This window comes from Nanorana parkeri, unplaced genomic scaffold (genome assembly GCF_000935625.1).
Source record: "Nanorana parkeri isolate BGI_ZX_2015 unplaced genomic scaffold, ASM93562v1 scaffold1880, whole genome shotgun sequence".
Classification (NCBI taxonomy): Eukaryota; Metazoa; Chordata; class Amphibia; order Anura; family Dicroglossidae; genus Nanorana; species Nanorana parkeri.
Window position 1 is genome coordinate 203606 of NW_017308148.1, and position 11466 is coordinate 215071.

Consider the following 11466-nt stretch of genomic DNA (forward strand, 5'->3'; position numbering starts at 1 on the left):
GGCAGGCCAGTCCAGATGACGAACACCTCTGGTTCTGTAACAGTCCTTCGCTGTCTTTGCTCGATGCCAAGGGCCATTGTCGTCCTGGAACATAAAGTCACCGTGTGGGAATAACTCAGCAGCACTAGGAAGCATTTTATCAGTTAGAATATCCGTATACTTGCTTGCATTCATCATTCCATCAATAAAGCACAGACTCCCAACTCCAGATGCACCCTTACAAGACCAAATCAGTACAGATGTTGGGTGATGTGGCTTGAATTATTCACCAGGATACCTCCTTACATATGAGGTATCATTATTTGCAGCAATGGAAAAAGTCGACTCATCATTAAATCAAACCTTTTCCCAGTCAGCTGTTGACCAATGTCTATTGTGCTTAGTAGAGATGTCCAGATACCAGTGCCGATACTTGGCATTTTCATGAGAACTACCAGGGTGGCAGTGTTTGCAGCTGGGACCGGGCTCTGGCGCTCCACCACTGTCCTGAAATCATTAGTCTGTACTGTTTTAGAAAAATCGTCACATGACACTAAACAAAAATGTATCAGTACTTGTATCTGTGAGGACTTGGACAAGTATCAGTACTTGTACTTGCAAAACTGTGTTCGGGGCATCCTTTAATTTATATTTATAAAAACAAAATCATACAATAAAACAGAGATGTACAAATCCCAGGATCTTCGTGTGCTCCTTACAAATGACAGCTGCCTCCTAACTTTTGAGTTTTTCTCTAGTCTAGTCTTGGAGCTGGAAAAGTATCTGTACCTGTACTTGTACCGAGTACTGTACTTGGTGTCGGTGCATCCCAAGTGCTTAGCCCACAGTAGGCGAGCTTTCTCTGATGTCCCAAAAGTAGAGGCTTCCTCCTTGCTTTACAGCCTCTAAGTCCAAAAGAAAGTAGTCGGCGACGGACTGTCGAAGCACAGCAAGTCACAGAAGTACTCTCTGACCACTCTCTTGCCAGCTCAGGCGATATCCGCATCCTATTTGAGTGGGAACGTCTTTCAAGCACTTTATTATCTCTTTCCGATGAACATAGAGGGCATCCACTGCATTTACAATGTTTTGTACCATAAAAAGTCTTTGGAAAATTAAAAGCAAACATAATAATGTTGATTTGTTTTCAGATTTGAAATCTACATTAAGTTTCCTTTCATTTGACATATAATGTAAGTTATTTTTATCTATGATTGTTAAATGTTTTATTTATATTCAGAGATGTAGAATTCTATGTAGAGGCAGATGTTACAAGACTGTTGCACACCTCTGTATATATCAAAACCTTCTACCAGCCAAAATTGGATAGTAATGTGATGACTAGTGGAGAGATGTGTGGATTGCGGAGATGTGCTGCAGTAGCCTCCTGAGTGACTGCAGACATCCATCCCCTCCTTACTATGCAGTGTCTGTGGGCAGGGGGTTTGCATCTCCTTACCATCCACATCTCGCATATGTGGTCTGCCAGCCCCAGTAGGAGGAGACATGCTATGTAACTGGGTGTGATGTGACTGACAAATATTGTGCAGTAGGTCTGGGAGGCCCTGGGCCCCTCTCTCTGTTGTGCTGTTACAATGTCCTCTCTGCTCCCGATCCTGCCACTGCTGGTGACAACTGTCTGTGAGTATGATGATGATGATGATGATGATGACACTGAAAAAGGGATGTGATCAATGCTGTGGACAGGGGCAGCTGCAGATTGCCACATTAGCGGTGTGCGTGCCCTTGTCGTATTGTGCTATTTGCATGCCGGCTGGTTTCACAATGAGATTCCTGAGAAGCCGAGAATCAGCAGCATCGCTCTCTGCAGATGCACGCTGTGATGGTCACGCAGTTTGATGTACGGATGTTTTCTGTGGCTACAATGTCTCCAGTGCTTGCCATTGCTGGAGGCATTACGCAGTGTTACTACGCACAATAACTCCCCCGGAATCCTGCGTGTCCATTCTATAAATCTCTGGTTGTGTGCGGACCTGTATGCAGACTGATGTCATGCTAGTACCGTGTTTACAGTGGCATCCTTATTCTGCAGTGTGATCATGATAGGAACATGTCCATCTGTCTTCATTAAAGCCGGGCACACAAGGTTAGAATTCCTTTTGGAAACATTTGTTTTCGATTCCTACGCTCGATTTCCTAATGGTTAATGGCGACAGATTGATGATCGCTTTCGACCACAACATATGTAAAAAATTGGAGAAGCCGGATGGAAAATTTATGTACATTGAATGAAATTCTAATAGTGAATGTGGTTTTCGTTTGGGAAACTTTATTAATTGCCAAAATCGAATGTTAAAAACAAACACAATTTCAGAGAACATTCAGCAAGTCTCTGATGGCATTAAGCTTAAAGAGGAACTTTACCCAAATCTTCAAAATGACAACAAAGACACCTTTAGAAATGTTTACTGATGACAATCTACAAACACATGCTTCTAGATCATTGCCGGCTTTGTATTCTCTGCATACCTTATATATCTTTTCCTCCCCAGTCTTCTCACAGCGGCCATTTTTACTAAGGGCAGATGAATCCATCTCCCTTTACTTCCTGGAATCTGGCACATGTGACTAGGACATGTGACCATGCACATCATCTCAGGGGAGGAAAATGCCTTTCCCTGAGAACTCATGAGATTATAGATGAGATTTCCCAGCAATGCTTTGCTGATGTATCCCTCCTAGAATACCAATGCTTGCGCACAATTACATAATTTGAGCCAAAGTGGACCAGGAAGTGGGAAAATAGAAATTGTAAGTAAAATAGAAATGTTTGTTTAGCTGATGAATGTGAGATGATTTCATATCAGCATGTAGAGCTGTACGCTGATGTGATTTTTAGTCAAAGGGGGTAAAGGTCCGGTTTAAGTGACAATGATTTGGATAGATCCCCTCAGGCACTTCTATATCACAGACCCTCCAACAAATCAGGATGACCATCTCTCGTCAATTATTAAGATCAACAACTCAACTGTAGACAGGCTTCCTCCTGCCTGCAGTACTCCTGCCTGCAGTAGATTGATGACGTCATCTCAGCCTAGCCATAGTCACTGAATGGAGCTGAAGGATGGCTGTTTAATGATAAAGGGAGAAGCTTTTTTTAATACCTATAATGTGGCATGTCACAAATGTGTTCATGTTGTTGCTAAAAGGTCCACTTTAAAGGGAACCTGTAGTAAGGAAATCTGGAGGCCAACATTACAATCTGAAAATGCTAGTGTACTGGCTGCCCAACATATTCAATGTCTTCAGTACCTTTGGAGTCTCTAGCCTGTAACATATATGCAGATCAGGAGTTCCGTCTTAGGTTGTTGCATGCATGTATGGAGTAAGCAGTTCAAGCTAAAGTCAGCCAGGTAACTAGCATTTTTCAGAAGGAAATCAGTAAAAGAGCGCCGTGTGGAACGCAGGTCCTGTTAACCAGCGGCTGCGAAAGTGTGCACCCAAGTCACGCCCTTTGTAACCCGGCACGTGCGCGGAACGGGACAGAGGACCGGCTCTAGAGTTTGGGAAAGTTCCTCTAGGCGTTCCTTAGCAACCACTGCGGCCATAATATTAAGGCCAAAAACAGGGAATAATGCATAATACAGCCAGCAGCATTGAAAAACAGTGACATTTAAAAAAAAATATTACAGACCAAAAAGAAAGAAAAAGGGAGAGAAACAAAAATTGATAATCTGTACGTCAGAACGCAGAGCTGCCCCTTGATTGTGGGCCCACTGGTAGTGCACAACAAAAACTGCTCAAAAAACTTTATTACATACAGATTATCATTTTTTGTTTCTTTCCCTTTTTCTCTCTTTTGGTCTGTAATATTTTTGTTAATTTCACCGTACACTATTTCCATTTCTGCATCCTGTACCCCACATGTCATCTCAGGTTGTATTTTGCTTTCATGCACTGCAACAGTGACATACCATACGCCACAGTATACTTATTTACTGTCCACAATACATTACATAATGTATTATCTTTGCCAATATTTACTGTTGCCATGAGCACCAACACCCGTTCCAGATTGGTTTATATGTATATGTATGTTTCATTTGATCTCTCACGGAGACAGTGCAACCGTTATCTGCTCAGCGAGGAATCTTCATGCGTTGAGTTAAAAATAAAAAAAATCAATGGCATGAAGTGCTCTCGTATGGCCACTGTGACCATGACTCTAATTCCCTATGTACTGCTGAGATGCAAACTGGCGTCTGCAGGATCACTAACACCTTATTTACTGCATTGGATACTTTGGAAGGAAAAGTCTGAGCTTGACATTTTCCAATGATGTGCTATAAAGCTGCACAATACTTCACACTCCTCACAGCAAAGTAGTCTATATAATATAGAAGAGGAAGAGGTGAGATTGTAGGATGCCAATGTGATAATACATATGTAGAGTGCAATCCCTCGGAACCTGCAATCAGACTCAATGGTGTATGTCTGTGTTACACGTGAAAAGGTGACAGCTCAGTAACTATCTGTGTCTCTCAGGTGCTCAGCTGCAAGTCACAACTCCTCCTTCTCCAGTTTCGGCTGAAGTGGGATCCACCGCCATCTTGCAGTGTAAGTTTACCTTAGGTGTCACCCCGGTGGACCCCGCACAGGTACATGTGGTATGGAAGAATGAGGGGAAGAAAGTACTGTCGTACGTGGATAAAATCACAGCGTTCAGACCTGGGGCAGAGATCACAGAAGAGAACTTGGCACAGGGAGATGCCTCATTATTTCTCCCTAATGTCACCCATGAAGACGCTGGCTGGTACTCCTGTAGCATCCGACTAGCATCTGAGCAAGCCACACAGAGTTTAAACTTAATAGTTAAAGGTAAGTGAGAATTGTGTCTATATTTATTAAAGATCTTCCTTACAATAGAAATGTTAAGGAGTTTGCATGTTCTCCCTGTGCTTGCGTGAGTTTCCTCCGGGTACTCCGGTTTTCTTCCACACTCAAAAGACATGCTGGAAGGTTACTTGGTTACTTGGCATTAAGGGCAGCCATCTGAGCCTCTGTCACGTACCTTAGGGGAGTCTGAGTTGATGAGGGCGGCCTCTATCACAGCTCCGGTCCCGGAGCACCTGGATTGGTTACAGGGGCGCCGGGGCACAGAGGGGCAAGGGTGCCAGAGGCTGGTTAGCCTGTTGCATCTGCGAGATGAGATGAAGTGCGTAGATCCGGGCAGGAAGCAGGATGTGGATGCACCGAAATGGATCAAGAAGGCTCTAGATCAGATGAGCTCAGGAAGCTTGAAGCAGAACACACAAGGCAGAAGGATCGTCAAGCAGGCCGAGGTCATCAACGAGGTAGCAATGTAGTACAAGGGGTGAGGCAGAATCAAGGTCAAAAACAAGCCGGGTTCTTCAGGGAGCAAGCAACAACAGAGGGTAGTCCAAGCCGGGTCCGTAACGGGTAATCAGGATACAGAATTTACAGGAACACAGAACATAGAAAGCTGACGATCTGACAGCATAGGAGGATAGCTGAATACAGCCTTTATAGCCCAGTTGGCCCAATTGTTCAAATGACACGTCGGCGCGTGCCTATGCGCACAAACACGCGCATGACGCACACGTACGCGTGCACGTCCACGCAAAGACGCCGCTCCTATTACGGCTCTATGGTCCGCAACAGGCGCCTGCGCATGCCGAGTATGCAGGGGTGGCCATTAAATGCCTCTTCCTCACACAGAACCTCCTCATGACTGCTGATAAGAGATGGAAGTATGGACAGAGACTGGTCAGACCTAGAGGAACCCCTCACCAGGAAATAAGTACTTAGAGGGTCTAGCTCTTACAAACGCAAGAGAGAGCAGCAGGCCTAAACTCAATGTTTTACTTTAGATCTAATTTAACAACACAACAGAATGTAATACCAACAAATATCAATACACCAATACTTGTCTTATGAGGAGCTATACTGTGTGTAAATGCAATTAATCACCAAGATGTTTCTGTCTCATCAGATTATCGCTACATCAAAGTTGAAGGAACAACAGTAATACAGAACAATTCCAATGAACTACATTGTTCAGCAAGTAACCTCTCATCTCCCGATGTGATGTTTGAGTGGGTGAGAAATGGAAACGTCCTCAGCACCTCCGTGCCGCAGGTGGTGGAAGGTTCTGATAGTGAAGGCTTTAAAGTGCAAAACTCCTTTTGCTTTACTCCTGTCCTGGGGGATGACAGCGCTCGCTATGCTTGCCAAATTAAGCAAAACAATGTCCCTTACCAACTGAAGAAAACATTCCAAATAACCTTTGGAGGTAAGTCTTAAGCCTCGTTCACATGGCCGATCAGGGCAGCACACTATGCACCAATAATAAGGGTATTTCTGCAGCTGGGATCACAGGTATTTGAAAAAATATATATAATAGGGAGCCCCTATATAGGGTGAAACAAAGTAGTCAAAGCTCCCAAAATTTACTAATGCTTCAAAAATCTAATCAGAATAATTCCCAAAGGGTATTAAACCCAAATAATGTATAGAAAATAGGAAGATAACCCCCATAGGGATGAACTCCTTGGGTATAGACAAACTAGCTGCATAACATTTTATTGTATGTGTTTGTATTGTTATTTAATAAACTGTTATATATTTTTACAAAGTTTGTTTGACTGATTCCCAAGGAGTACGTCCCTATGGGGGTTATCTTCTTATTTTCGATCACAGGTATTTGCAATCAGCCGTGGCCAGGAAGTTTGTACAAATCAATAACAGAAGCTGAGGCTGCACACTGAGCAGTTAAATGTGGCTAGGGATAGATGAGTGGCCCCTGGACGCATTCTGTCTGTGTCCAAGACCGCTCATCTGTTCCTAGCTGCATGTAACTGCTGGATGAGCTGTTATACTAATAAGTAAAAATAATAGAAGTAAATATTAATATTCAGCTTACTTTCACATCATTAAACAGCTTAGATAAAGATAGGCAGCAACAAAGATCAATCCCCTTAAATCTTAAGCAATATTTGCAAATTTCTGATGACTTCTATCTCGTTGTCCTACAGTTCGTCCGCAAGTCACATTCTACCTCTCCAGCAAAGGTCAAAAGAATTCTTCCTTAGTCTGCCTGGTGTCAGGCTTTTACCCTGATGATCTGAGCCTTACAATGAAAAGAGACGGACAGCTCCTTGGCTACAAGTTAAATAAGTGGGTGAACGGCAATGGCACCTACTCACTAGAGGCCACTCATCGGACCAATGTGACTTACGGTGATAGCAACATTGATTACTCCTGTACCGTTCATCACCCTACAGTGCCAGGAGGTGCAACAGAAAGACTCAAATTCCTAGGTATGTATGCCACCTATGCTACACAAAAAAGCCTTTGTAAATTAATATATAAAATAAAAGTGTCCTGGATACAATGGTCTTGAAATCAAAAGCAGCATTTGAACCTGATGTAAGGTAAATAAAGTCTTTTGTCAGTGCACAGTATCCAGCAAGGGTTTTATTTAAAGAAAATTATTGTGCAGGGGATGATGATTTGAAATGGAGATAATACAGAATGATAGCGGTCCATACTCTTAACAGTATAGATGTGTCATTCTCTATCACCTATCTGCCTGAACAAATGGTCTACTGTGAACTTCATATAAGCATGAAGTCAAGCAAAGGTATCCTAATTTATATAATTCCATTAAAACTATTTGACTTTATTAACTAGAGTTCAACTGACACTTTTATTTAAAAGGATTTATTGTGACTTTTTAGCATGACAGTGTCTCCCGAAAGATTCAGGATCTTAGCTGAAGGGTGCTTTATAGCTGTTATATGGCCATAAATACTTTCTCCATTCTGAAGTGTCACCAGGGTGGTTGTTAGGTTTGTGGTGTGGGCCCGAGATGACGAGGAGGACCTCCCTTGCAACCCCGTCTGATGACCACTGGGGTTGAGAACAGTAGGTTTCAGGCAGGGGATCCACGAGTGCCGGATGCGGAATTGTAGGTCACAAGGTCTACTTGGTGACCTAGCAGAATAGCCGCCGTGCTTGAAGGGTTAGGCAGAAGGGAGCGTGAGAGACAAGCCGGGTCAGTAGCGTGCAGGCAGTAAGGTACAAAGGGGTTAAACCCGAGAGAAATCCAGAGACAAGCCGGGTCAGTAACAAGTGAGCAGCAAAGTACAAGGATAAAGCCAGAGAGAGGTCCAGGGACAAGCCGGGTCGGTAACAAGTAAGCAATGGGAACAGGAACCACAATGGGAAAGGAACAGGAGCAAGGCAGGGCAAATGGCCAGGGAACAGGAACAAGCACAGCAAGAACATCCAGTGCTGGCTGAAGATCACCCAGCACTGAATGAGCGTCCTGCAGCGCCTTATATAGGCCGAGGATAAGCTACTGCGCATGCGCCGGCGTGATTACGTCACCGCGCCGCACCGACGCGATGACGTCATGCCTCGCGGGGACGCAACCCGCAGGGCCTTCTGCCGTCTGCGCGGCCGGGACGTGCTGCTGGATACCCTCTCCGTCTGTGTCCCCGCAGAGGGACACAACATCTCCCGCGAACAGGTAACCGACAGTGGTGTTGACAAACAATTTACCAAACGTCTACAGATTAGCCATCTCTGCCCACAACCAGAATAATATAAGGTGTTAAGATTATCTGGTACATACTATAGTCATAATGTAATCATAAAGGTTTATTTGCCACAAAAGTAGAATGAAACAACAAAAACACACAACTGTAACTTCCTCTGTAATGGATTCTGAAATGTACACGTACAATTCTGACATTTTGCTTTGTGTTCTTGCAGTTGATGCTTACATACCTATGGGAATATGGATTGCTGCTATTAGCGGCCTTTTCCTGGCAATCCTATTTCAGATTTTCTGCAAACACGGTAAGTTAGGCAAAATTATTCCAAACAAACAAATCCATCTAAAAAAACCCATCTATTGCTATATAGTAAAAGCATGCTCAGACACATGCTGCATCAGCTGACATTCTGTAAATGGATAGTCATTGGAAAGTACCACAGTACAAATGCTATTGCTCTTAGACTCCAGGTATGAAAGAATAAGAAAGAGCAGAAGAAATTCTAAATACATTGCCCAATGCACATCAGTATGGAAAAACCATATAGTGACGAGTGACTTTGACAACTTATATCTAGCAGAGGGAAGGTACATGCCGGTAGGGCAATTTACAGCACAAGAACTAATGAAAGTTTCCTAGAATTCAATCCTGCTACCTGGCAAATTAAACCAAACTGTAATTTGTTTCTAATGGTCATATTAAAAACACATTGTTTATATTCTGATACTGCCTGTGACTATGGGCCTCATATATTATTATTATTATTATAATATATACATACAAGTAAATTAGAGAAGATTTATAACCAGAACCCAACTACAAATCTGGTGCATTCTTTTATAAATGACAAACTCATTTTGGACCATAAAAATTATTTAAAACTTCCATAATAATAAGTGTTCTGTCCACAGGGCTAGTCAGAAATGTCCTGCATGACCACTCTAATGGTGACAGGTTGAGGTCTTACCTAACAACATGTTAAAAACTATTTTCCAATAGACAGAAGCACCCATCATACACCCCTTTCCCCAGTGTTTGATTTTCTGCCAGTAGCTACAAGTTAAACTGTAATATGGCTTGCATGGATCCCAGGCCCCATAAGACCTCCTTACCATATAACTGAGGTATATTGTTAGTCATACTTGCAAGAGTATTTAGTCCCTAGTGACCTGTAATCATAGCGTTGGGAAATAATGAGCTTAGTGTTTACCTGTGTTTTGCTCCAGAGGAAGCCTGTTTAAACATACAATAATTATACATTCTCTACCAGATAGGCATTTAAACGAAATGATTATCAGCAATCGCCTAATATTTCTTGTTCTCTATGCCATTCTAGTGACAGACATCTCAGGGTGCAAAGACTGGACTGCGGGGAGCATTGGAATCCTGAAGTGCAGCATCTCAGGGCGATACCCCAGGTCCCTAAGTGCGGTGTGGCTGGTCCGGCGAGGGGACAAGGAGACTGAAGTGAAGGAGAGAGGCTCGCTCTACACGGCAGGCAATTACAGAGAGCTACAAGAACAGGATTGCTACACATGCTGGAATGTTGTCAAGAAAAAATGTATTGGTGGACTTCGCCACTCTCTCTGCTCCATCCTCTGCTTTCAGGTGCACAAGGAACAGCATGACCAGGCGGAATTTATCTGCCGCTTCATGAGAGCAGGAAAGCTACTGCAGGAGAAGAAATTCTACGGAACTGTGCTAGGTAAGCCTATAACTGTAAGCTACAACTAGGAGACTATAACTGTGACCTGGAGGATGGCAATGGTCTTGCTAGCTATTGGGGCCTGTGTACTTGGGTTTCAAAAATGCTTTTCTCTCCATACAAGTCAATAGCCATGCAAAAGCAGCTTGATGCAGTTTAGAGGTCAAATGCAGGTCAGAAGGTGGTCAGCTTCAGGTCTAATGCACCTGTGATGGAATTCACAGAATCATCTTAAATTGACCTGAAATACGAGTTGAATCCACCTGAAAATGTGCTGCGTTGTCCATCAACACATCTGCACATCACATCACTCCTTTATTATTCCGAATAGATATTCCTAAGAATTTTGTTAAATACAGACATTCGGATGCATCCAAATTTCCGAATGTGAACGAATACGAATGCTCCATCCAAATGTCATTCAAAATAAAAAAAATTCAGACATGTGACTGTTCTCTTGCCAATCCGAATAATGAACTGAATCAAATTTCAGATCCAAATTCCCAAAAAAATAAAAGAAATAAAAATCTAAACTGCATAATTTACTACACCGATCTGAAGCTAAACAATTTTTTTGCGGGGTTTATATGTCTATTTTTCATGTTTTCTAATGTAGAATCTTTATATCAATACCTAAAAGTTCAGCAAAATTGGTTAAGCAACATCTGTCTGTATTATATCTGCATTGATTTCCATCTAACAGTGTAGGTTCTAACATAATCAAGTAATGCTTTGATAAATATAACTATTGCAATTTCCAAGAACAATGGTGACCCAAAAATCGGAGTATGGTACTGTGTCAGCTATGTACTAAAGGAGTTATTCACAAAGCAGCCGAAGGCAGCCGAGTGAATAACCAAGCCGTAGTGAAGTGAGCCGAACAACGTTCGGCTATTCCCTACAGCTCAGTGCGGCTGATTACAGGCGTACATCGGCTACCTTCGGCTGCACTTCGGTCAGCCGAAAATGCTCTGCATGTTATTTGGATCAGCTGAGCCAAAGCTCCTGCAGCTCACTCGCTGAGGGCTGAACGGCAATCAGTGAATAGCCAAATGCCGCCCAGCGCCCGTACCCGAAGCTAGCCGGAGTATCAGCCGAAGGTATGGCTGGATCCTTCGGCAGCTTTGTGAATAGACCCCTAAATCCATAGTAGCACTGAGGATAGAATCTTCAACCTTAGTTGGGATTTTGCATTTAGGTGTTAAAAGAAAACTATCACAGAAAAAAAATGTGTTCTAA

At 42.9% G+C, this 11466-nt stretch overlaps 1 protein-coding gene across 1 annotated transcript in view; it reads left to right on the plus strand.

The window, feature by feature from the left end:
* The first annotated feature begins 1349 nt into the window (after positions 1-1349).
* The window catches only part of LOC108800019, a 21590-nt gene continuing 11473 nt past the window's right edge, over positions 1350-11466 (plus strand). The window contains exons 1-6 of the mRNA XM_018571964.1: positions 1350-1620; positions 4486-4818; positions 5954-6253; positions 6996-7280; positions 8740-8826; positions 9859-10227. Of these exons, the coding sequence (XP_018427466.1) occupies positions 1575-1620; positions 4486-4818; positions 5954-6253; positions 6996-7280; positions 8740-8826; positions 9859-10227 (1420 nt within the window). The 5' untranslated portion in view covers positions 1350-1574. The remainder of the gene's footprint in view (positions 1621-4485; positions 4819-5953; positions 6254-6995; positions 7281-8739; positions 8827-9858; positions 10228-11466) is intronic.